Raw genomic sequence first — 25,385 nt, 5'->3', positions numbered from 1 at the left:
TCAAATAAATAATTAAATAAATAAATATATATATATATATATATGTACTTCTATATGCATTTTTGAGTGTATCTCCATGTCTTCGTATGTGGCGTCAGACGTTTTTCCAAACTTTTCTTGTTAATCTTTCTTCGGTTGCCCTTTTACTCCCATCTGTCTTATCTTGTCCTCGACCGTCTCGCCGGACAGTGTGTTTCCTCGCGAGACAAACGCAGTTTTTTTCAGTAGTCCCCGCAGCGTAGGGGCTCCGCAGCCTGCGTTGTGTCTCTGGGAACGCTCTGCGGGTGCAGGTTGTGCGAGCGAGGATTCCTTTTTTCTTTTTGACAAGTCTCAAAGGAGGCAGACCTCGTGAGGAACCTCCCGTGGAGAGGCGGTGTGCAGAGAAGAGAGACAGACGTCTGCAACGCGTTCGTCTGAAGCACGCTGGATGCGTTGCAGGGCATGCGAGAGTGCCAGTGAAGCTTCTGCGGCGTTCTCGAACTTTCCTCAAAGGCACATCCCCAGCCTGTTCACTTTTTCACAAATGTTTTCGAGTGGATAGAGACGGAGCCTGTGCTGGTGTTAGGAAGAAGGAATCGTGTTTCTTTACGAGCAAGTCGAAACGCGGCGGTCGCTGGTTTCAAGGGAACGATTTGTTGACTGGACAAAAGTGCACATTGGGATCTCAAGCTTGACAAGGAAGTCGCTTACACTTCTGCAATTGTGGGAAAACTGCCTTTCCTCTCCTGAGTGAAAAAGAACAGTGGCGAAACGCACCGCTTTTCTCCAGGTCAGAGATTTCAGTTGAAGCAAGTTATTTTGAGCAAAAAAGTAAGAGAGAGGCGAAAAATCTCGCGCGGCCCACAGGGAAACAGAGTTCTCGTTTTAGGAAGAAAACAAAGAGACTCGGCCACCCTCAAGAACGAGGTGGAAGAAAGCTGCATGTTTTCTCTTGCGACCCAGGCAACGAGGAGCAACCTGTCTCTTGTGCATGTTGGGAGAGAAAAACGTATGCGGTGCAGAAGTGAAACGAGAATGAGGCAGAACGAAAGGGAGAATGAGAGAAAGACAAATGCTTTGCGTCACGAATTCTGTTCCTGCGAAACGGGTGAAAATGCGACTTCAGCATCCTCCCGGTTTCTAGATTCGTCGAAAAAAGCTACCGTCGTTCAAGTTCGGGAGGCGCTAGACACCCTACCGGAATTAAGGTGAAAGGCAGTTGCTCATCTCGATTCGCGAATCTCAAAAAGGTTACTCAGGAACGTCGTGATACCTAGGCTGCTGCGTCGGCATGCGGTTCTTTCAAGTTAGAGAAAACCCACTTCCGTTGGACTGTTGTACACGACTACTCCATTGGAGTCATTTGCGCAATCTCGCTCAAACATGGAAGAACGAAGCGCGGCTTTTGGGAGTTTCCACCAAACGGGGGAATCCGAGTTTTCGTTCAGTCTTTACGTTTTAGGGTGTACATACACCACGCGTGGACAAGTCGATTTCGCGAAAAGGACTGGGAGACGACGCAAACCTTTGTACAACCGAACAGACGCACGGTCGTTCTCTGTGTACACACCTGCCACCATTCCGATTTGACGCTTTGTTGGGTTCTCACTTCTCGCTCGCTCGCGTGTTTCTCACTCTGTCGCTTCTTTGCACAAAGTCGCTCCCGTTCGGCCTTCTTTCCAAGTTTCTTTCTGTCTGCCGACTGCGCAGACGACGAAGAAGGCGCAGACGGTCTCTGACGAACGCGCGAGCGACCGTGAGGAACCGCCTCGCCAAAGGACGACGGGCGCGGGACTGGAAAAGAAGAAGGAAAAGAAAGACGTCCTTGGAACTCCTCAGATCTTCACTGCTGCTTGCACTCGGGGCTCTCAGCCGAAGTGACGCCCTGCAGAAGGAAACGCAGAGCAAAAAAGGAAGCAGATGCTCGCGAGGATGCGTCACAGAACCAGAGTGCATGCAACGGAGGGAGGGATAGACAAAGCACGCAGTCGACTGTCCTAGAGGTCAGACCAGCGGCAGACAGAAGGAAACGAGAGGCATCTCAAGAGACGCCCAAGCCTCCCGACAAAGGCGTCGACGACGCGATCGCGAAGGCGGAGAGGAGAAGAAAGAGGAAGAGAACAAAGAAACCTGGAATACAAGTGGAATGCAGGATGAAGGCAAATAGGAGAAAGGAGCGAAAGAGCGAAAAAAGGAAGACTCTGGGACAGGCGACAGAGAGGGAGAGAACGCGAAAACAACATGGAAAAGAGAAGACACAAAAAAAAGCCAACCGACAGAGAGAAAGAAAATTTGAAAGCTGTACCTTCGCACCTTTTCCACGAGGCTGCCCACGTCCGCCGGCGCCTCGGCGCGGCGCCTCGTCCTCATCGGAGTCTTCGTCGTCGTCAGACAACCTGAATTTGAGAAACAAAGATCGAAGCGTTTATTTCCAGCCTTTTCTCTCTCGCCGCAGAAAAGACAAGGCATTGCGTGACGCCGCGAACAATCGGCAAAGCGCCTACACTGAGCGGCGTCAGGCAACGTCGTTAAGACCTCCCCCCCAGCGCCCATCCTTTGTGCCCTGTCTCTCCACCCAAGTGTGCTCAGAGAAACGCAAGCCTGAGCGAGAAAACGAGAGGAACAACGAGCACAGGCGGAACAAGGAAACCCAGAGGAAACAGGGGAAGACCACAAAGAAAATGAGAAGATAAAAAAGTGAAAACACACAGAAAAAAGACGAACACCAAGACCTTCTTACATGTCGTCATCATCATCATCATCTTCATCATCGAAGTCGTCGTCGAAAGGCTCATCGTCATCAGCCTCTCCAAGGAACCACTCAACGGCTTGAGGAATGATCTTGTCCTGCAAAAAAAAGTCAAAATCTCGGTCTCCGGTTTCCCGAACGATCTTTTCTCAGTCTTCTTCACTCTCGCCATCTGGCTTGAAACACCCACAGATGCCTTATCAATCTCCCATATGGTTGCTCCTTCCCCTCCCCGTCTCTATCTCTCTTATCTGTATGCATATATATATATATATATATATATATACAATCTATGTACATGTACATGTCTCTATTTTGGCCTCTCTGTCTAACATATAAATTCATGTATGTATGCATATATATATATATATATATATATCGTTGTGAACTTGTGTATCGGACGTCCGTATCTGAATTCGGGTGCATGCAGCGCCACAGGTTTCGTAGCTCGGGAGAAGCGTTTTTTCGTGTATGCTCACCCGGATAGTCACACCAATGTCGTAGTCCGCCTCGACGATCATCTGCAACTCTCCGATCTACAAGGATGAAGAATTCACAGGACCAAAGCAACACAAAGGCGTCTGAAATGCCCAGGCGTTTCTCCTGAGTTTCCGTGAGGCCGCGCCTGACACCGAGGTTTGGCACAACCGCCTTTGCAAACTTGGTTGACCGAATGCGTTTCGCCGGACGAATCGAACTGAGAAAAATTGCCATTTGCGAAATGTATGGAGCGTCTTTGAATCGCAATTCAGGAAGCTCGAAACGCCCAGAACTTCTTTTGAGCCGTGAGGCCTTCCAGGAAACGGTCCCCCGACAGACATGTACGAATTCTCCAACTCACATCTCAACATCTGAAAAGCTCAGGCCCCCAGAGAGATACAGATCAATCTGGCTCCTCCACCTCCACAAGTAAAAATATACAAAAAACACAAACGAATGTAAACGCCTACATCTGTACATTCACCTGTATTCTTCTTGTGTACATTTACAGGTTCGTTTCTCTTTACGGATATATAAATATACAGATATTTACATATACATATATATATCCATACATATACAAATATATACACACATATATATATATATATATATATATATATATGTATTCATTTCTCTAGATACGTCTGTGTGTGGGTGTTTGCCGGCGCTGTTTACCTGTTTGTCGGACATGGTTTCGATTTTTTCTTCACTGGGGATTTCGTGGTCGGTGAAGAAGTTGAAGAAGCTCTCGTTGTCGACGACCTCCTCGACAGTCCGAGTCTGTCGAGTCTTTCTGTTTCTCTGTTTCCGGGTGACGACTTTCTTCGTCACATCTTTGCCTTCTTTCCATGCAATCGGCGTACTCTTCGTGCTCGTCAGCTCTGCGCCATGTCTCCCCGAAGAAACTGTGAGGTGATACTCCTTCACCAGTCGATTCGGTGTGAAGAACTCGTTCGGCGAGAAGTCAAAGACCAGTCGGAAGCTCTCAGGCGTTCCCGCAGGCTCCTCAGACGCCGCCTGCCCCGCCGCTCGCTCCAACTCAGTCTGTTCCTCGGGGGTGAAGTACTCGCAGGAAATGTTCTCCAAATGCTCCAAAATCGGCGCGTCGTGCTCCTCCACCAGTTCCGCCAACGTCGAGTTCTGCTTCAGACAGTTCATCCAGAACGCCGGCACTGCCTGAAACAGCAGCGACAAAGGCGACGCGGCGAAGTCAGCCGATCGACAGTGCACCAGACAGTCCCGGGAGAAAGGCGGCAAGAGAGAGACCTGAGCTAGAGAGACCTGAGATAGAGAGACCTGAGATAGAGAGACCTGAGATAGAGAGACCTGAGATAGAGACACCTGAGATAGAGAGACCTGAGCGAGGAGAAACAGAGGCCGAGGAAGAGAAGCTTCAGCGGTCTGACACACGCAAAAAAGCGAATGAAACGCATGCACGTACGTTCCACCACAGGCAGGTCGCCTTTTGGGAGCCAGAAATCGCGAAAAAAGCTTCACCCTCAGCGACCGTTGCCAGAGGTCCTTCTGAACGAAACGCGTAGCTGGGTGTGTAAGCCGTGCAGAGGTCACGATTCTCTTTAGAGTCTCTGAGCTTGGCTTCACCTCTGAGGCGACTTGGATCAACACCAACTTTGCGCGTTGACCTCAAAAAGAGCCTTCCCCTCTCCAGAGCCACCCAGTTCGTTCAGCCTCAAGGAAACGAGTTGTCATTTTTCTCGCAGTTTATCCTGAGAAAGCTCCCACCGCTTCCTCAGCGCTCCCTTCGTCCGGAGGAAACGGTGCCTCTCTTCGACCTTTGTTTAGACATATTCATCGATCGCAGATTCTGCCAGTTGCTCAAGTCGCCTTACCGGTGTTCCAGCTTGAGCAGACGGATTGGCCGAGTCTTTCTGCAGTAGTCTCTCCTTCCGCTGAGCATAGAGAGGCGCATACAGTTTCTCGTATTTCATTTTCAGGGCAACTAACTCGCGGTCGTACGCCCTCTCGAGTTCGTCGTGCTTCGCCTGAAGAGCCTGCAGATCCTCTACAGCTCTTCGCTGCTCCGGAGACAGACTGCTGAGAATCTCGTTCTCCTCCTCGCTCTTGTTGTCTGCAGAAAAGAGGCCGAGAAAAGAGGGAAGCGAGTCGAGGACCAGCCGATCTGCGAGCCTTCCACGAACTTCCAGAAGTCGACGGAACGCAAAGGAGAACTAGGCAGCGCCGAGGAGAGGGGAGACCAGAGGCGAGGCGAGCGAAGAGGCAAGGCGAGGGGAGGAGGAGAGAGATCAGAAGAAAAAAGAAGGGGAGAGACACAGATGCAAGTAAAGACAAGAAGAGGGGAGGAGGAGAGAGATCAGAAGAAAAAAGAAGGGGAGAGACACAGATGCAAGTAAAGACAAGAAGAGGGGAGACAGGACAGAGGAGGAAAGAAGAGAAAGAAAAAAAGACGAGGCAGATAGAAGAGACACAGCGGCGCAGGTCGGAACGGAGGAAGCCAGACAAAGGCGAGAAAAGTCGCGCCTTCGTCTGCGGTCGATTCCCTTTTGAGTCTGTCTGTGCAACGATTTGCAGATGCAACTTGCTTTCGCGTTTCTCGTCTCACCAATCGTCACGGCTTCCAAGCGGTTGCTGATCAATTCAATGTCAGAGACACCCGGCGCAGCAGGGGCGCCGTCCTGCAGAAATCAGCGGCGAAACGGAACGCAGTCTCCCTCTCGCATGTAAAAAGCAGAGGCGAACCAGAAGAAATGAATCACATATGCATACATGCGTCTCCATTTCCCCAGTGCCCCTCCACTTTGCCCGCATCATAGAGATACACATATCGGACTGGAGAGAGAGACAGAGAAAAGGAACATCTCCTTTCTCCAATACCTTATTGGGTACCTTGGCTACTTGGAGGAGCGAAGCTGACATACTTTTCCACTCAAAAAGACATCGAGATATTCATAAATACTTGGACAACAAGCATATATACACATGCAGAGTTACATAATGCATGTATACATATGTATATATATATATATATATAATTGTATGTTTGTGCACAAGTGGAGGAGTGGGGAGACAGCTTCCCGCTACATGGCTTGACTGGCTTTCTGTTTGTCGGAATCGCTTTCTGGAGAGAACGAAGAAAGTTCGAAATCACATGTTACGGAAAGCAGAGTTTCCACTTGTTCGAACGCGCATGTCGAGCCGCAGACGCGAGAGCCTCCCATGTCCACCCGCTGAGGCGTATGTACACCCCGTGCAGAGGGACGTTGAGGGACGAAAGAGGTCGCAGGAGATTCCGGAAGGCGAGTCTTTCTCTCTCCTTTGGACGTTCGTACCTTTTCAGACTTCTTGGATGCATCCATGGCGGTCGCAGGGCTAGAAGAAGAGACGGTAGAACTTGTTTGGAAGCCTGCAACAGCAGAGAGGAAACAGCTCTGCGAGAAGAGTGAATGAGCACTGGTCGACAAGTGTGGAGACAGCGTCCTCTCTGTCTCCCCCTGAAGAACGTTTCTCTCTCTAACGAAGCAAGCAAAGAGACGAGACTGTGAAGCGGCGGAAGAAAAACGACGGTGAGAAATGCGGCTTTCGCGGCGCGGACACCCCACAGCGGCAGGGACAGAGAGACCGGCTGGCAGTTGTCAGAAGCGAGGAAAGAGAGACTTGCTTCGACCGGAAAACTGGGCGAGGAGCAGAGGGTCTCGAGTCATCTCGCAGTCCAGAGAGGAAAGGAAGGCGCGTCCACAGAAGGCTCAGCGCCGAGTCTCCTTCCGACCGCTCAAGGAACAGAAGACGCGAGGCAAGAAAGTCCGCAGACAAGAACGAGGCAAGAACAGGGCAAGAAGGAGACAAATACGTAGCAAGAACGAGACAAATACGGAGCAAGAACGAGACAAAAACGGAGAGAAGAGTCGCTTTTCTCTCCGTGCTGCTTGATTCCTCCAAAACGAAGAACTTCCCCTCTCTCAGACACCACGGGACGACGATGTCGAGAGGCGTCGCCGCTTGCAGCAGCCTCTTGCAGGTCCATGAATAAAGCGAGAAGAGATCTGCCCTCGCAGTTCCTCTCGCCCAGACCGCCGGAAGTCTTCTGGACAGGAAGACGCGTTTGAACCAGACACTCTCGCTCCTCGCTCCTCGCTCCACGGCCTGGCTTTTCCTACCACCCACCTACCTTGCGGCATCGGCGTCGAACGTGGAACGCGACTGTCGGCAAGAAGAAGAGAGAAAATCGGAAAGGACAGTGCCGGAGAAGCGGACAGGTCGACAGAGCGAAGAAGACGATGAAGACACTTTGAGGAGAGACACAGCGAGAAGAAATACATGCAAAAGCTTCCCCTCAAAGCGCTGTCTCCATGGCCGGAACGGCCTCTTTCCAGTCGGCTTAAAGAGGAGGACCTTCTTCGGAGACACAACGACGCGAACACCGCACCGGCGGTGAAGAAGAGAAGAAGGAAGACTCCCGCCAGTCCTTGACACAGAGACACCCGAAAGAGTTAGACGGGAAGTTTCCACAGAGAAGAAGAGTGTGAGATGAAGGAACAAGGTCTCCCAGAACGCGTTCGACCCTCTCCCTGAGTTAAGAATACGCGCGCTGGGGACAGTTTCCAAGCACAGCAAAAAGGAGACTCGAGAAAGGACAAGTCCGCAGTTTTTCTGCTTAGAAAAACGCCTCTCGTCTTCGAGCCGCTCTTCGTTCGTATCTGATGCGCAAAACAGTCGAAAGAGTGAATTTCCGTAGGGTCTCGACGCGTCTGTACCACGGCAAAGCAGGCAGGCAAAACTGGAAAGAAACGCGCGGCCGCGCCTCTCTCTGCAACTCCGAGAACGCGAAAAAGAAACATCAGCTTGGTCTGGGGTCTGTCGTTGTTGCCGATGTACATACTCCTGGCGATCGACACCCTCACGCGCCTCCGGCTTTCTCATAGGAAATTCGCTTCCACGCGATTGTGCCGCTGAGGCCATCGCCTCTTTCTTCTCTCTTCTTGGCCTCCCTTGTTTCCTTCTCTTGTTCTCCTCTTTTGTTGTCCACTCGTTTTTTTCCTGCGGTGTTCTCTTCCCTCGTTTCTCTGTCTTGTCCTCCAGTCTTGTTTTCGTTTATCTTTTTCCCCTCTTCTCTTGTTTTCTCTTCTTCTTTTCCGTCGAATTTTCCCTTGCTTCTGCCTTTCCGCGTGTGCCGGCTTGCGACCTGCTTCTTCTCGTTCGTTTCTGCGAATCTTCAGTCGCCGCCGCTGACTGCTCCGTTGAGGATTTCTCCGTTCCTTGTGGCAGTTGTGCTCTCGGGGAAAGCCGTCTTTGTTTGTCTGCCATCGGCCTCTTGATTCGCTCTTGAAAGGCATCGGTTCGCGCCTCAGTTGCTCTTCTCCTCGGACTGCTTTCTCCTCTCCTTATCCTGCCTCCAAAATGGTGAGCGCTGCCTTTTCTTTCCGAACTCTGAGAATTCTCGGAGGAAAACCTCGGGTGCAGTTCTTCTCTCTCTTCTTCCTGGTGTCTCTGACAGATCGCTTTTTTTTTTCTCCTCACCTCAATGCTCCAACTTCGAGTGTGGTAGAAGCTGCCTTCTCAATTCTCGCCGAGTTCTCTCTTTCTTTCCTTCCAAACTGTGTCTCTTCTGTAGCTGGCGGGAGGCTCTGTCTGCTCTGTTCTCTCTTTCTGTTGCTTCTGTTGACAGAGCTTCAGCGTCCTTGCCAGTTCTTCGAAGTTCTCCCCTTCCCTGGAGGCGTTACGTTTCGTCTTCCTGCTTCTACGTCTCCCTCATTTTCTCTTTGGGTTGTGCTTTTCTCTCTTCCTGTCGCCATCTCTCTCTTTCCCCCTGGGTCGGTGGTCTGCTTTTCTCTCCCTCGTATTTCTGGTCTCTAAAAACGACCTCCGCCTGTATGTACCGCGCCCTCCTGAACGATGAAGTGCCTCTTCTCCACTTGATTTGGCGTAAAACATCCACCCCCGTCACATCGCTGCCTCTCTCTCTCCTTCCCCCTATCTTTGTTCTCCCTATCTTTTGTTCTCCCTATCTTTTGTTCTCCCTGTCTCTTGTTCCCTCTATCTTCTGTTCCCCCTATATAAATATAAATACATAAATATAAATATATATACATATACGTATGCATGTGTGTGTACATGTGCACGCAGATATACGTGGATGTATGGAGGATCAGAGAGAGCGAGGCTTCGTTTGTAGTGCCCCTGTTCTGTTCGTCTGCATGCGCTGCCTTTGTTTTCAGTCTACTCTTGCAGAGTCGTTTCTGTGCGACTTGCAAGATCTTGAAGAAGATGAAGACGACGAGCTTGAATCCTCTGCTCTCACCCATGCCCCAGATGCCTCGCCATCTGTGGGAGTAAGCCACCATGCGTCCTCGTTTTCGGGTTCTTCTCTGCTTTCCTCTTCGTTTCTGCCTTCGTCGTCTTTGCTTTCCCTCTCCTGTTTTTTCTGCTTCCAGTGTCCGTTCTTTACTCTCGCCTCCGTCTTCTGGTTGCGGCCGTGATGAGTCGATCAGCCATCTCGTCAGCGGAAACTTCTCAACGATTACGTAGACTTGTAAATGAACATATCTATCGGGCTTCCACTACGTCCATTCTCATGCCGGAGTGTTGCCCTGTCTTCTTCCATATATATATATATATATACATATATGTATGTATTCAATTAATTATACAGAACTTAAAAAAGATATATATAAATATATATATATATATATATGTAGACATATTTACATCTGTGTCTATATATCTGGAGATCTGCATGCGTGTGTGTTGACCTGGCATGCGTTTCGTAGCTGCAGGTAGTTTTGTTTGACTTATTGTGGTTCCTTCAGTTGTGTCCTTTTCGGCTAAGACGTCGAGATACGCGTTCCTCGAGTTTCGCGTTCTGGATCTGGAGTTTTTTCGTCGTTTTCTTTGAACCTGTGCAATCACGGCGCGTACGTTCTTTCAACTCTCTCTGCGCGAGCGGAGTGTCTACGGAGACGAGAAGTTCACTGAAACGCCTCTCTAACGTTCCTCTTTTTCGCAGAAGGAAGACACGGGGGGCTTGCTTGGAGCGCCTGCCTCGGCTGTCGATGTTTCAGAAGCGAAAAGTTCCGAACAGAAAGTCGAAGAAGACGACCTGGACTCACCCATTCCAGACGCGGTGCAGGAATACGAACAAAGACAGCAGGAGAACTATGTGGGCGTTGTCGTCAGCGACTTGATGCTTCAGCCGGATTTCCTCGAGCTCCTCGACGTAAGTTTCTCCGTCTGCATGCGTCTTCTTCGCATTCCTAGTCCTTCCTCGTGATCGCTTTTCTTCCAACACGGGTTCTCTTTTGCGTTACACGAGACCACCCTGTGAAGTGCAGCGAGTGAAGTGACGTTTCTCTCTGCACCAGCAAATTCTCTTTCCTCGTGTCTCTCCTCGGCAAGGCGCGTTTCGCGCAACGATTCTCGTTTTCAGCGTCTCCCAGAAGGGGACTGCTTCCCCTCGCTTCTGCGTCTGTTCGCCGTCCTCTCTTTTCGTTCTTCTTCTCCGTTCCAGTCCGCTGTGCGTCACGGTAAGTCTCCAGGAGGTCTTCATTGACGTTCACCTTGTGTCAGTGCCTCTGCAGCGCGTCAGAGCTCTCACTCCGCAAGACGCCGAGAACGATAACGAGGAACTCCACCTGATTGAAAAGTGCAATGAGCGAGTCATCGACATCGACAAAGAGTGAGACAAAGCAGTAAAGCCTCTTTCCCATATATATATATATATATATATGCATACATATTCATATATTTATATATATATATATATATATATATATATCCATATATTTACATATATATGTATATATATATATATATATATACGTGGCGACCTGTATAGACAGCTGACATGGGACATACCTACTCCTGTGTATTTTTCACTGCGTGTAGAAATTTTCGAAGTGTTTTTTCTGCACGCTTCACTGGGAGACCGTTGGCCTGTTTTCTATGCGTTTTCAGCATCTTGAATATTCACAAATTTATCAAAGACATCTACAGCATGAAGTTCCCTGAGCTTGAATCGATTGTCCAGAGCCCTCTCGAGTACATCGGTGTCGTCCTCCGCATCCAAAACCAGACGGTAAACTCTTCGCCTTCAATTTGCTTTTTCAAAAGAACAGCCACCACACCCTCAAGACAAAGTTATATACATAGATGTATATATATATATATACATATATAGATATAGATATAGATATATATGAAAATTCGTATGCAACATATATTTATGTCTAGGAAGGACTTGCTTTACAGTTGTGTATTTGTGAAAGGGCTTCCGTTTATGTTTTTCACGGTATGATGCGTACGCAATTCCCCTTCTTGCTATATTGTATACATATATGCATATTTATATATATATATATATATGTATGTGTATATACATAGATAGATGCAGATGTAGACTTTTTTTCGAGTGTGTTACTTCCTTTTTGCTCGCAGGACTTGACACAAGTGGATCTTTCGGATCTCCTGCCTTCCCCCACGATCATGGCGCTGACTGTCGCTGCGTCGCTGTCTGTCTCCTCGTCGTCTTCGTCTTCCTCAGGTGAGGGAGAAGTTCTGCGTCAGGAAGCGTTCGCGAATCGAAGCTGAGAGGAGCGCGACTTGTGTGCCTTTCGAGAAGGCGGCTTTTACGACCTTGCGGCAACGTCCAAGATGCGCGGTCTTGGGGAGGAGAAGTACTCCGCTTCTGAGAAGCGAGTACTGAAGGGAGTGAACGCGTTCGTCAGGACGTAAACTTCTTCTCCAGCCTGTGCGAAGAAAGCCGCTTACGTGGAGAGAGTGTCGGGAAACTGCATGCGCTTTGGGGTGCACGTAGAGCGAAGAAGAAAAGGTCCACGAGTTGTCCTGCCTCGACTTTTTTGGCGTCTCGTCTCGCGGACGCGACGCCTGTTTAGCTGGATCGCTCTGACGTTTCTCGGAATGAGGCAGCAAGCAGTGATCACCAGTCCAAGTTCAGTTTCTCTACACGCTGGAAACGACGGACGTTAGATTTCTCGACGAATCCGAGCAGACCCTCTCGGCTTTCTGAGTTTCCTCGAACTTTCGTCAGGACGCCGCCTGCCAGACGAGGAGTTTTGTCATGCCATCGCCGCAGCCAAGGAGGCGATCGCTCTCGCAGAAAAACGCAAAGAGGTGAGGAGAAAATCGACTGTCTTCTTCCCGTCCCTCCAGCGTCATGTTCTTTTTCAAGCTTCGAAGTCCTCTTGTTTGTAGAAACTCGAGGTGTGTCTTCTTTCTTCTTTCTTGTCTCTTATTGGGAGAGCGATGTCCGCTTGCACTTCGCTTTCTGTTTCTCCAGGCGTTTTCTCCTCCTTTCCTTCTCTCTCCTTGGAACTGTCTGGATCTCCGCGAGGCGAGTCCTTTCGCCTTCTCCCTCGCCTTCCCACAGTCTCAGTCTCTCGTCCACTCCCGTTTTCTTCGCGCTTCTGCTCTCCTCTGTATCTTTGCTTCTTGGATGCATGTCGGCTTTTCTGCGGAGGAGACACTCATCGGCGAGGCGTAGCACATGCCGTTTTCATTTTCGCAGATTCTGCAGTACCTCGAGAGTCGCATGAGTTTGATTGCTCCGAACGTCTCGGCGATTCTTGGCGCGGCATTAGCTGCGCGTCTCCTCACTCGCGTCGGAGGCCTAAAAATGCTCGCGAAAATGCCTTCTCAGAACATCATGGTGAGTGGGGTTGCAAGTGACGAACTCCGCATGCACAGCGACCCAGATCTGCGCAGAAAGCGACATCTCGATTTCTCGCGTTGACACAACAAATCTAGGGACTCACACATGCATGCTTACGCATCTAAATTTACATCTGTAGATGCACATGCATTTACACACTTACAAACGTATATATATATATATATACATTTATATATATATATATATATATGCATTGTTACAGATCTATATATCATACGTGCATCTATAGAAACACATGCACAAAGGCATATATATATATATATATATATATATTTATTTATTTATATTTATATATATATATATATATTTGTGTGGGTGTGTGTTCGTGTCACCTCACGGCTACCTGGCTTTTAGAAGTTCTCGTGGAATAGTCTGTCGACGTGGAGGCCTGGCTTTTGTCTGTGGAGTTCCTCTCTTCTCTTTCTCTTTCTCGTGCGTTTCAGCTGGTCGGCTCTCAGAAGAAGACTTCCTTCTCTTTGTCGTCCAAGGCCGGCGCGACTGGCAGCGCCGCTGGACCGTCCGCTTCGCTTCTCTGCTCGTGTGAAATTCTTCTTTTGACTCCTGTCGCGTTTCGGACGAGAGCGCTAAGACTCCTCGCAGGCAAAGTGTCTCTCGCCGCTCGCGTCGACTTTTTCGGCCAGTCCAAAGAGGGAGAAAAAGGCAAGGCAATGCGAGAGGAAATCGTTCGCGCCCTCATCAAGGTAAGAGAAACAGGTCACAGGCGGACCGCGGAGACGCGCCCGCGTGGACGTACACCCGGGCGTCTGGGTCAGCGAGAGAAGGGGGGCGACGGATGGAAAGGAGGGGAACGCGTCGCAACCGTGCATGCAGGCCATTGTGTGGATTTGTAACAGACGCAATCCAACAAGCTGGACGCAGTGTGCATTTGGAAAGGGCCGTATGTAAATATATATATATATATAATTATATGTATATAGATGTATATGCATGTATATATATATATATATATATGTATATATATGCTCGTATGTGTCTGGATATGCAGGTACAGAGCTTTGTAGAGATACAGGGAGATGTATGCGGGTGTGTGTGTGTCGGTTCTTTTTTCTCGTGTGATTTGATGCCGTCGTTCTTCGGTCGTGGCTCTCATATTCTCTTTTTTTTTATTTTCTTCTCCGTTGAAGTTTTTAATGGTGGCGGTCTGCCTTCTCTCTGTAGTCATTGTTTTTCAGTTTTTCTGCTACTTGCGATATCTGGTGTTTTTTCGATTTCTTCTTGCAATCATTCACCTTTATTTCCTCCGTTCTTCTTTTGCACAGGCGCAAGAACCGCCGCCAGCTCCGCAAAAGAAGGCGCTGCCCGCCCCCGACGAGAGAGCACGACCGAAACGTGGAGGGAAGAAGTATCGGTAAGAAACGCTGGAGGTCGTTCGAGACGAGCGACACACTTAGAGGCATAGGAGAGTTTCTTGAAATGCGTCTTTTCAGAGTCACTCCATTGTCGAGAATGCGTATTAGAGAAGATTCGAGACCTTCTGAAACCTGACTTTTCTGTCTGCAGAGTTCTCTTCAGAAAGCAGTCACAAGCCCATTTTTGTTGCTTGGTGAACAGAGCGCTGCATGCATTTCCAGCTGTTCCGAGCCTTCCTGGCGGTTCGTGGGGACCTGGATTTTTGTTTTCTTTTGGGTCCAAGTGACAGATTTCTCCCGCTTGCGTCTGTTCTGTTCTCTGTCAGTCGCATGAAGGAGAAGTACGAGCTGACAGAAGTCCACAAGCAGCTGAATCGCATGCAGTTTGGCGTGGAGGAAGATCAGAACGGCTTAAAAGGTAGGTCTGTGAATCGAAGAGCGCCTTTATTTCTGCATCAGAAGCGAGAAGAAGCGACTTCCCGTTTTTTCTGCGGCATTCCACCGGGTCTCTGCTCGCTGAGGGAGAAGAGGCGCGTCTTTCTTCAGGGGACAACATTCGGGAACCAGCGACAGCGCGAGCTGCGTTTTCGTATCATGTATCAACGCTTCGCGAGGTGTGTTTCAGCGGAGATCTCTGAGGACTGAAAGCTTCCAAGATGGTTTCAGAAATCCCTGTCCTTCTCGCCATCCTGAAGTTTCAGAAATCCTTGTCCTTCTCGCCATCCTGAAGTTTCAGAAATCCTTGTCCTTCTCGCCATCCTGAAGTTTCAGAAATCCTTGTCCTTCTCGCCATCCTGAAGTTTCAGAAATCCTTGTCCTTCTCGCCATCCTGAGTTGTCGACTGCGCGAGAGTCGTCTTCGCGTCTCGCTGTCTTGAAATCGTTCACTTACGGTCGCTCGACATCTCGAGGTGCATCCTTCCCAGTAAAGGTTGAAGAGGGTGTGTGGCGGAAGCTTGACGACTGGAACTGCATTTTTTCGAATGTGACGTCCGGTATATTCTTCCTTTTTTGTCGGAGAAGATATCTGCTTGCTGAGTTGGAGTCGGTGTTTAGGTGCGGTCTGGTTGCTGTAGAGCGACAGATTCATTGTTGTTTCTCCAGCTGGCTTTTCCGGTTCTCTCTGGGGATTTCGGACTGCGTTGGTTTGGCAAGCGCTTCACGAGAGAGTCCTGTTCGTGCAAGAACAACTTTTGGCTTTCTGCTTGTCTTGCACAGCCAAGGGACTCGGGATGCTAGGGAAGAGCATTGCCAGTGGCCGTCTGAAGATTCAGGCAAAGCAGCAAAAGAAGCTTCAGCCGAGTGAGCAAACAGGACGACGTTTTTCCTTGCTTCTCCAATCGCTTCTCTCCGGAAAATGCGTTCGAAACAAAGGAGATGTTGGGTCCCCTTGTTCGTCGTTCGATTTTTGCATGCGCCGAGAGGCATGTCGGGCGTTTGCGTATTCCTTTTCTTGTGTGTCTGTGTTCTTCTTCTACCGATGTTTGTGTTTCCTTGAGTCCTGGCTTTCTCCTCGTTTTTCCCCTTCTGCGGTCTTGTCACTCGTACAACATGTTTCTCGTAGACAGTGCGGCAGGGACCTTCTTTACGCCTTCTTCTCCAAGACTGAACGTTTCGCAGCGCATGCAGATGTGTCGAGCTTCAATCTTTTTCCTCCGCTTCTCGATCGAGACTGCCCACCACACACAGCTCACCACTCTTCTTCGTGATCCGTCGTCGTCACTCTATGCATCCGTATTTATACATCAACATACACATGTGTATATAAGTATCTGTGGCGTATGTACGGTCAGCATATATTGGATCTAGAGTCCTCGTCACACAGAGTAAACCACTCTACTCCATGGTCCGTGATCACCATACTAGGCATTAATATACCTATACATATGTACAGGTACGTAATTGTCTGTTTGTATTTTTATGTATATGTGAAAAAATGTATTCGTTTTTGGCTGCGGGTGTGTGTGTGTGTGCGTCAACGGCCGTGGGCGCGTGCGTGGATGCATGCGCTTTGTCTCTTGTCTTGTGTCTCTTTTGCTTTGCAGGTCGCAAGCGCCAGCAGCAGATGAACCGCGGGGCCGGCGCAAGAGCGGGGAACGAAACGGCAGGGTGTGGATTCTCTTCCTCCCTCACTTTTACTCCAATTCAGGGAATCGAGCTGTGCAATCCGGACGCGGCCGGCGCTGCAGCGAATCCGGCTGTTGCCAAGAAGCAAGCCGCCAACACAAAAACCAACTACTTTTCGTCCACTGGGAAGTTCACGAAGGTGAGAAGCATTTCGCTTGTTTTTCAACCTCCAAACCGTGACAAAACAGCTCGCGCGATGCTTGGTGTCGTGGAGTCTCAGTTTTCGAAAAGGAGAAAGCTCTCGAATCTTTGGAGCGAAGCGCAGAGACGAAAACATTGGAAAGGGTTTCAGAGGTCGTTCACAAGATTTTGAATCACAAAGAGAAGTATGGTATATCTCTTATTTTTCCTCTGGAGGTTTGCTTTTCTTTGTCTGCATGTTTCGTTTTCTTCTGAATGTGTGCGTTCTTGTAGGTCGAGAAGGATCTCGCTTCCATGGTTCCCAAGGCGGTATGAGCCTTCTGAATTTGTCGCCTCTGTCTTCCGCATGTTTTCTTTCCTCTCCCAAAATAGCTGTCTCTCTGCCCCGTGATCCCCGTCTCTTCCTGCGATTTCTTTCCTTTCTGGCTAGCTCTGTCCTGTGCGGTCGTCGGCGACCTCGCTGTCTGTGGCCAATGCAGAGCTGCAGACATGAAGAAGGGGAAAACGAATCTGCCTGTTTTTCCTGCCACAGCGGGCGCTCCGGATGCTTGTTTTGTGTCGGGAGTTCCCCGGTCGACAAGAAACCTTGGCTTTTTTCTCGGGGGTTTCCGGAACTGAATCGCCAGGTGCAGTTGAAGGACGAACCTCCACGTTTGGTCTCCGCTTTTCCTTCACTTTTTCTTTTTTTATGGCACTCCGTTGAGGCCTTCTCAAGGCCAGTGGCCCGCTGCCTGTGTTTCTCTGAGCCTGCCTTCCAGTGAAGCTGGGAACGCGACTTCAGGCATGAGCACGCCTGCTCAATTATCTTTTGTATTCACACTGACATAGCTCCACTGAACGCAAATGGAAAACGTCAGAGAGATTATCGTGGAATTCACACACGGAATATACTGACACAACCACCAATTCGATTTATTTCCGCCACGGCGAAAGCAGAAAGCCTGCGCGTCGCGTCTGGCTCGCAGCCTCGCATGTTTCGACGCGATTTCCTTGGCTCTGCAAGTGATGTCTCTCCTTACTGACCTGGTATTTAGCTGAGTAGCTCAAGACCGCGCAGGCAGACACGCACAAACAAGACACACAAATCAGCGAAAGGACCTGCTGAGGACGAACTTGAAACGGCCTTGTGCCTGGATTAATAAAACGTCTTCCACGCAAAACTCTCATTCTTAGACCTTGAAATGGATTTGTACGCTCGTAGTATGTACTCCCCAGAAAACGCTCTTGAATCCTGCTGTCTCATTGACGATTACTCCCAGGAAGAGGCAAGACGGATCATACTCGCACCTGGGTAGTAACAGCGAGAGAAAACTACTACCGAGGTGCGAGGATGATCCGCATCATCGTGTCGGCAGTAATGCTCTCTGCGACAGGATTAGTTAAAAACGTTTTCTGCGTGGTACAGTCTACGAGGTGGACTACGGGTTTAGAGCTTGAAGGTCTTTGTTTACAGGCTCCCGTTTTATTGTGTTAACAGAGCCACCGATCTTCTCTCGCTGCCGATACGGTAGGCCCAGGAACTGCGTCAAGTGACTTTTCTTGCATTTGAAAGTGTGTTTGCCTCTTGGAACGATACACACTTCCCTTTCTTCTGTAGGCTGTGTAGCGCAGATTCTAACGATTGCTGTCAGGGTCACGATGTATGCACTGTCATCTGGTTGCTGTTCGTCTCCTGGGGCGCTTTTGAATTTCTTGCAAGAAACGAGAATCTCCTGGGAAGGACGACTTTCGCTTGCGTTGACGAAAGTACAGAATCGGCTTTAGCTGGAATCCCTTCGTTACTCGTGTGTTTCTTCGGAGTGAGTGAAACCCCATGTTTTTCTAGCGAAGATCCGTACTCAAGTGCCAAGCGCGTCTACATGGCTGTTTGATTGGTGTTGTCGGAGACGGGCATCCGGGAAAACAAAGCATTCAGCTAGGACTGACAAGTTTCACCGTTGGGTGTAGTCGTTGTGCGAAGTGAACTCTGCGCCTTCGCACAGACGCATGTCTCATGCACGTTCCTCTGCATCTACCCTAATTGTTGGACACTCGGCCAGCATAATCCTGGCTCAAACGACAACACAAATGTCAGCTTCTGCTTTCTTGGAGCTTTGCGTGCTTTTCGTTCCCTTGTCTTGGAACTCAAGCCTGATGCAGAGGGGCATGCGTCCCGGGGCGCCGAAACGGGCAAGATGACGACGTTGTGGAATCCAAATCGCAGCTAGACTCGAGTGTTGTTCCATCAGATGACTTTATAGTCGAGTGGAGGCTTCTATGGATTTCAAACAGAAAATGTAATTACAGAAATTCCAGCTTCAGGTTCGCGACCGCGTCTGCGCTCGACGGTCCCGAGCGATGCTCCAGGGTCGAGTATTGCTGTTTTTGGTCTAAGAAACATTTGTGTCCCCATAACAGCATGAAAGCCTTGACAGTCTAAGAAAGGCGGCAACACGAGTTTTTCTTTCTCTGCTAGCCGAATTCTTCTGCTCGATTCAATCGCTTGCACATTCGCGCGATATGCACGCCGCCGCGGTCGCCATGCCGTTTTCGGGTACTCCTCCACGCCGGTTTCCCCTTTCGCTTTTGAAATTGCGTCTCGAGGTTTTATCCTGATGAGTCTTCCCGTTTCGCGCCAAAAGACTAAATGCGTGGCTTCGTCCAGATATACAACCCCTGGAAACATCGAATTCAAATGCCGAGGGGCGGGATCGTGAGCTGAACATCCCAAGTTTCGATCACGGATTCGCGAGGTGTTTTCGGGGATGTCATGTACGTTTTCACAAGGACGTTTCTTGCGACTTCCCTTCAACTCAATTGTGACAATGCGACCACTTTGATGTACCGTACTCTTTGGTACGGCACTCTTTACCCCATGGCACTGCCTAGCTCGTTGACCACAGAAACTCCCCGTTTTGTACTTTCCTTTTACCAAGCTAAACCAGTACGTTTCGGGGGACGAATAGACGCATCCACCATGGGAAATCAATTGCTTCATAGCTGCTGCCTCAGAAATTGGAATCGACCGGGCGGTTCGGCGGCGTAGGAGTCACTCGTGCAAAGCACGGATTCCCTCTTGGCGCTAATGGCTCGGGTGTCTGTATACAACGAAAGGTCCAGATCCCGGCCTCCCGCGCGGCGAGATTCCTCAACAGTTTCTGGTGGTGACCTTGTCTCAGATCTGGTCTGGATTGAGAACTAACATTTCCTTGAGGCCAGTCAATTTCAAGAAAACGCCAAGTGTCGATTTCTGAGTGCGATTGTGAGCGCAGTGACCCTGAAGAGAACCTGCTCCTCGCATGCACGGTGGACAAAGAGGGCACATGCAGAAAACCGATTCAAGGGAGTGGTAAGCCAACGAAGAACAGTTTCAGTCTGCTGTTACCTGGCAAACGTTGCTTCTTCTTCACTGAGGTTTCACCCACATTCTCGGCGGATACAAATGCTTTGCTTCCGAAGTTCTTTTCCACTCTGTTCCGTATGACTCTGCAAGATGCAAGAAACAAGGATTCACGGCGGTTCTTCTAAGCCTTCGAGCTGATGAGTTGCCTATCTCACACCCGGTAAGAGCATCGATTCTTCTCCCTGGGATTTGTCGCTGTCCCTCCCTTTATGAGCCGATTGACGTTTGAGTCGTGACTGTGTCGCAGCGGAAACCGCTTGGTCTCCAACGAAAGGATTCTCTCTCGTTACGTCTCGACCGTACTGAAAGTGGAACTGCAAGTTTGAATCGCGTCCACCCTCTCGGTGAAGAGACACTCTTTGCACCTGTCCCAAATGGACGCCCAAGAGGTCTCTGTGCCTCATCTCCCGCAGCGTTTTCATGTCCTTCTGTCGCAGTCTGAGAACCTCAGCAGCAACGAAGTCGCACAGCTTCGCTCGACTTGGAAACTCAACTGGAGGGACGCGACATACAGATGGTTGAGTCTGTCTTGTCACGACATCTTCCCTTCTCTCCCTCTTCCTCTGCGTCGCGTTCCTCTCTCTCTCTCTCGCCGGCGCCCCATCGCTCTTCTCTCTGCCTGTATCAGGAGGCGAAGCAAGCGAGTCCACGAGAGGACCGAGACCTCGAGGTGTACAGGCACCCGGCGGACTGCTTCCGGAGGCCGATTCTGCATGACCTCCTGAACGATCCGCTGCTCGTTTCCCTTCTCGTTTCGTTTCTTCCTTCGAGCGCAGATGTCCGAGCGCTCCTCGTCGCCTCTCTTCCTCCCTCTTTGTCTTCGAATGAAAGCCAAGATGGAAGTCTCTCACTCTCGTCTGCACAGACTTCGAGTCAAGCGTCGCCAGGCCATGTGGAGTCTCCCCACCTAGCTGCTGAACCGTGTGAATCCGCTGCAAGCGACAAGTCTCCGACTTGTTTAAACAAAGAGCGTGAGGACTCGCAGCTTTTGTCGCTCTGTGACATCTCGTCTGCCACCGAAGCCCGGACTCTGCATGCAGAGAAGAAGCGTCTGCAAGATGAAGAAGCTCTCGACGACAGAGAGAGAAGCCTTCGGCACATCCGCAGCGGCTCTCGTCCCGACTCGTTTTCTCCTTCTTCTTCCTCTTCTTCTTTCTCTTCTTCTTTCTCTTCTTCTTTCTCTCGGTCTTTCGTCAGACTCTCTCCGGGCACTGTAGCTTGTTTCTACCACTCGCTCTGCATGCGGAGCGCAGGCTTTAAAGAGCGCGCGTCTGCCTCGCCGCGTCACGGGCAGGAAAAGCTGCTGCGTCTTCAGCCTGCCCGTGGATCTTCTGCCTTTTCGCAGGAAGGCGGGTGTCTCCACGCCCTCGCCCTCCATCGAGGCGACGAAATAACGAGTGCTCGCCATTGGAGAGAGGTATACTTTTCTCGCGTTCACGGTGTCTCTTGCGAGGACTGTGGCGCAGAGCTTTGCCAGAGCAATTCAGGCGAACAGAATGCGCCAGAAAGGGGCGAACAGAATGCGCCAGAAAGGGGCGAACAGAATGCGCCAGAAAGGGGCGAACAGACTCCAGTGAGGGCCGAAGGCGCAGGAGACACCCCTGCCCCACAGAGCGGTTCCTCGACCTCTCTCGAACTCGCTTTAATACCCAGTGAGACGCATGCAGAGGCGCCTGCGTCAGGGTCTGCTTCCTCCGAGGCAAGGGGGCCTGTCTGTGGAGCGTTTCTGTCTTTACAAAGCTCGGTTGCCTTGCCGTCGCCTTCTTCGAAGTGTATCCATCTGTGTGAGGACTGCCGACAGACGCTGTTGCCCCGCAGAGAAGTCGCGTACACTGTAGCGCGCATCCTCGCGGACGTGGACATGCTTGTCCGCAACGAGATGCATGCGAATGAGAGGGGAGGCGCGAGAGAAGGAAGCCGAAAGCGGAGGCGAGAGGACTTGGAGAGAGGAGCAGGAGGTCGACAGTCAGTCGACGGGGAGGTCAGGCGCCTGCCGAGTCGAAGGGAAGTAGAGAGAGGAGGTGCCGACGCGCAAGAGGCTGCGCCGAGGTACATCCAGAAGGCGGGAGCGGGGGTCATGAAGTTGGCTGACGACCCAAAGTCTTGTTCTTGGTCTCACAAGACTCGCAACTTGCTCTCGCAGTCGGTGGGAGAAACTGTGGCCGACTTGTTCCTTCACGGAGGCCTTTTTGTGGCGAAACGGAAATTTCGAAAACTGGTGAAGCTACACAAACAATTGGTTGCCGCTCTGCTGCATGCGCTGCGCCGGCAGATTCGCCAGGAGCTCCTTCAGGCGGTTGGATTCGACTTTTTTCGTCGCGTTCTCGCGCCGCTCCTGGAGAATCCGTCTGCCTGTTTCCAGGCGTCCACGGAGAGCCTGGAGACCGTGAAGGAGAGAGCTGCAGCGAGGAGAACTCGACGAGAAGCCAGCACAAGATGCGGAGGAAAGGCGCTAGGGTGGAGGAGCTCCATGGGAAAGGAGAGAGAACTGGAGCGAGACACACACCAAGGTAATGCGCCATTCAGCGACGAGTTCCGCGTCCTCTTCCACTTCTCAGAAAGCGAAAAGCAAGACCTGAATCTGCTCCTCCACCGCTGCTTCCGCGGACTGGCCAAACCGGCAGTATCTATACTGCACAACACCCTCGGGCCGGTCGACGCGGAGGCGGCTGGCGACTCCGAACAGAAGTTTCAGGAAGCTGGGGACGATTTGTGGGAGATGAATGCGAGTGCCACTGCAGGAGTCAAGAACATCTACGCTACGCAAACTTCCTTCCTGCTTCTCGTCAAACGGTTAGTCCGAACGGAAGTTCCACCAAGAGAATCAGTTGCTGACTTAGCCAGTGTCAGTGCTAAGCGGGGCATTCTTTCTCGCATCGCGAAAAAGCCTTCTCTAGTGCTGTGCGGCTTCATCGCCCAGCTTGCAGAGAGTCTAGGTCGTGCTGGAAAAAATGTCGAAAAAAGGTTCAGAATGTTCATATACTAACATTTATTCACATATATGCATATGTCCACACACATATGTATATATATGTATATATATATATATATAAAGGTATATATAATATATGCATATTAAGGTAGATATCTATATATTAAAATATGTACATATATATATATATATATGTTAAGATGGGGTTGCTATGTACGGGAAATACTAGTATTCGAGAGTGTTTAGGGGCAATTTTGATTTTTTAATCTTGAGCGTTTATCACCATTTTGTTTTCGATTTTGCACCTCACCTGTGCGTGTGTGTACGTGTGTGTGTGGGTTTCCGTCGGTTAGACGTCTAGATCTTTTTGTTTGAGCAACTGTCTCTTTGTTCGTCCTTTCCAATTCGCATTTTCATGCGAGTCAACGCTTCTTTCCTGCAAGATGCTCCTTCCTTCCCCCCTCCACCTTTTCCACTTATTTCTTCTTCTGTCTGTTGTAATCTCCAATTTGCTACGGTCGGGAGGCTTCCATCCGCGGTTACTCCGTCTTTTTTGGCGCGCGTATGTTCAGGTTCCACCGCCTCCTGGAACACCCGGATCTGCCGCTGCTGCATGCCCTGTACGTACAGCGCGTCCAGACGGTCGACCTCATTCCTCTGCCCGTTTCGGCTTCGCGCCGTTCTCTCTCTCCTTCTCACAGCGTGTCTCCAGCATCTCTCGTCTCCTGGGAAGAAGCGCAGGGAGACAACGGGAGAGAGACAGAGGACCAGAAGAAAGCCGGCTGCGAGAGAGAAGAAGGACGCGGCATTCAGCGAGACTGCAGGTCGGGCGTCTTCTTCACGACTTTGGAAGGACGGACGTTGACCGGACTGTGGTCCAGAAGAAAGGACGACGTCGAGCTCGTCTGCTGCTGGCGCGTCCTCGAGTGTATCTGCGCCTTTCTCTTCGACCGCAGGAGCAGAAAGCCTGTTCGCTGTCACAGGAGAAGTGAGGATACGTTCCACTGCCTTTCCCTTGACATTGTAGTACCTCGGAAACTCCATCAGCCTCCAGTTATTCTCCGTCAAGGTCAGCCTACTCAAACGCCTTGTTGGCGTAGGGAAAGAGAGGACGGAGAGGTACCGAGTTCCCTTAACTCTGCGAGTCTCTTTGTTGCAGATGCCAGGCAACAGTCCACGTCGTAGAACACACTGCAGAAGAAAGGATTGGGGGAGATACGGAAATCGTATTTGTACGATGTGACAGAAAGCCGTCGAGCTTCACGAGGAGACTGGTTACCCTACCGACTTGAAACGGAGATTCAAGATCTGTTTTTTCTCCTGCTCCTTTCAATTGCCTCTTCTCGCTTTTGTTGCGCCATGACGAGAGCCCACAAACTCCTCACCGTCGGCTGTCTTTTCCAATACCTGGAGTACCTTTGCGGTTTCGTCGACACGGGCGCCCACAGGGGTCAATCTTTTTCACGAGTTTTTCTTGGCTTCCATCTCGAGATGTCGCTGGGTTTGCCCCGGATCCTCTTCAGAAAATACCAGAGAGATTGAAGAATTACTGTCTCGCATTCACAGTCATGCCGAATGTATTCTGGGGGCGCTTGCCTTGTTCCCCGTCTTCTGACCTCGCTGCCGATCACTGGTTCTGCGCTTCGTTCTCCACCACTACATGCGTTGCTTATCTTTCGCTTACGTTCTGTATCGTCTGCATGCCGCTCCCCCCTGTTTTCGTTTTTGTTCTCTGCATGCGTTTTCTGATTCCGTTTGCATGCGTTTTTCAGCTCTGGAGGCGCGCCAGCTGATCGACCAGCTGTATCGCCTGGTCCAGCACCCCACAGCGGAGACAGAGAGTCTCTTCTCGCCCTTTGTCTCCGTGGGAGAGTCCCGAAGCGGGCAGCTTCTGCTGTCTGAAGAAAACGAGGCAGACACCACTGGACTGAGACTCCACTGAACTGAAGTTTCAACTCGTTTCCTCCGTGCAGTGTTTCCACGTTTCTCTTCGGTTCCTAGAAGAAGCTTCTTTTCCACCGCGTTTCCTCTTCGCACAGAAAGTTGATGTCCGCAAAAGTCTTCAAAGGCGGACAGCGTCTCCTCCCGTCAGTCTCCCTTCCGTGTCGAGGGCCGATGCATTCGTCTTCGAAGGAGTCGCACTGCTGGACAGAGGTTCGGCTTCTCTTCGTTTTTCAATTCGCCTTCTTTGTGAGGCACACAAGTCTCCTACATTTCCTACGTCCACAGCGCGAGGAAAAACGAGCGTTGACGTTTTTCAGTCTGGTCAATTCACAGCCCCCCTCTCACTGCCACAGCCCCCGCTTTTCAGCGTAACTTTGCTCACTCTGTCAATTCCTTTCCTTGCAGTGACCTCAATCTACAGTAATCTTTCTCTATCAACATGCGTGTAGATATGGATTTTCTAATGACAACAGAGAATGGCTGCTTTAGAATGCGGCACAGAGTCTCTCCTCTCCATTGAAAGCAATCACCCTCTCTCTCTCTCTCTATATATATATATATATATATAGATAGACATAGTGATTTTTATGCGTCAGATCCGGAGGAAGGTTTGCTTTC

At 50.2% G+C, this 25,385-nt stretch overlaps 4 protein-coding genes across 4 annotated transcripts; 2 read left to right on the top strand and 2 right to left on the bottom strand.

The window, feature by feature from the left end:
- Positions 1–1,306: 1,306 nt before the first annotated feature.
- TGME49_244110 (nucleosome assembly protein (nap) protein) lies at positions 1,307–7,506 on the bottom strand (the record flags this gene model as incomplete). The annotated part of the gene is made up of 9 exons (XM_002366859.2): positions 1,307–1,864; positions 2,293–2,375; positions 2,720–2,826; positions 3,208–3,264; positions 3,887–4,387; positions 5,062–5,300; positions 5,793–5,865; positions 6,520–6,593; positions 7,356–7,506. The coding sequence occupies 9 exons, from the start codon at positions 7,504–7,506 to the stop codon at positions 1,848–1,850; spliced, it is 1,302 nt and encodes a 433-aa protein (XP_002366900.1). The 3' UTR covers positions 1,307–1,847.
- A 137-nt stretch (positions 7,507–7,643) lies between these two features.
- On the bottom strand, positions 7,644–8,520 carry TGME49_244105 (hypothetical protein; the record flags this gene model as incomplete). The annotated part of the gene is made up of 1 exon (XM_018780699.1): positions 7,644–8,520. The coding sequence occupies one exon, from the start codon at positions 8,518–8,520 to the stop codon at positions 8,104–8,106; it is 417 nt and encodes a 138-aa protein (XP_018637535.1). The 3' UTR covers positions 7,644–8,103.
- On the top strand, positions 8,288–17,135 carry TGME49_244100 (snoRNA binding domain-containing protein). The gene is made up of 14 exons (XM_002366858.1): positions 8,288–8,587; positions 9,403–9,516; positions 10,191–10,400; positions 10,762–10,859; positions 11,138–11,258; positions 11,618–11,723; positions 12,231–12,313; positions 12,708–12,848; positions 13,316–13,573; positions 14,153–14,241; positions 14,569–14,660; positions 15,460–15,543; positions 16,287–16,507; positions 16,783–17,135. Exons 1-14 carry the CDS (start codon positions 8,585–8,587, stop codon positions 16,822–16,824), a joined length of 1,662 nt encoding a protein of 553 aa, XP_002366899.1. The 5' UTR covers positions 8,288–8,584; the 3' UTR covers positions 16,825–17,135.
- Positions 17,136–19,856: 2,721 nt separating this feature from the next.
- TGME49_244090 (hypothetical protein) lies at positions 19,857–25,378 on the top strand. Its single transcript, XM_002366857.2, has 3 exons — positions 19,857–22,684; positions 23,396–23,811; positions 24,596–25,378. The coding sequence occupies exons 1-3, from the start codon at positions 20,406–20,408 to the stop codon at positions 24,763–24,765; spliced, it is 2,865 nt and encodes a 954-aa protein (XP_002366898.2). The 5' UTR covers positions 19,857–20,405; the 3' UTR covers positions 24,766–25,378.
- Positions 25,379–25,385: the final 7 nt, after the last annotated feature.

Source organism: Toxoplasma gondii, chromosome VI (genome assembly GCF_000006565.2).
Source record: "Toxoplasma gondii ME49 chromosome VI, whole genome shotgun sequence".
Classification (NCBI taxonomy): domain Eukaryota; phylum Apicomplexa; class Conoidasida; order Eucoccidiorida; family Sarcocystidae; genus Toxoplasma; species Toxoplasma gondii.
Note: the sequence above shows the minus strand (reverse complement) of the source record. Positions and strands in the feature narration are given on the sequence as shown.

What these genes read in the sequence shown, in the direction of transcription:
- TGME49_244100 (XM_002366858.1), top strand. An exon ending in TCGCAGAAAAACGCAAAGAG is followed by an intron (nt 12,314 to 12,707) that starts GTGAGGAGAAAA and finishes TCATTTTCGCAG; the next exon opens with ATTCTGCAGTACCTCGAGAG. An exon ending in AGATCAGAACGGCTTAAAAG is followed by an intron (nt 14,661 to 15,459) that starts GTAGGTCTGTGA and finishes TGTCTTGCACAG; the next exon opens with CCAAGGGACTCGGGATGCTA.
- TGME49_244090 (XM_002366857.2), top strand. Translation starts at nt 20,406, where the DNA reads ATGGTTGAGTCTGTCTTGTCACGACATCTTCCCTTCTCTCCCTCTTCC. An exon ending in TTCCTGCTTCTCGTCAAACG is followed by an intron (nt 22,685 to 23,395) that starts GTTAGTCCGAAC and finishes GCGTATGTTCAG; the next exon opens with GTTCCACCGCCTCCTGGAAC. An exon ending in TGTTCGCTGTCACAGGAGAA is followed by an intron (nt 23,812 to 24,595) that starts GTGAGGATACGT and finishes TGCGTTTTTCAG; the next exon opens with CTCTGGAGGCGCGCCAGCTG.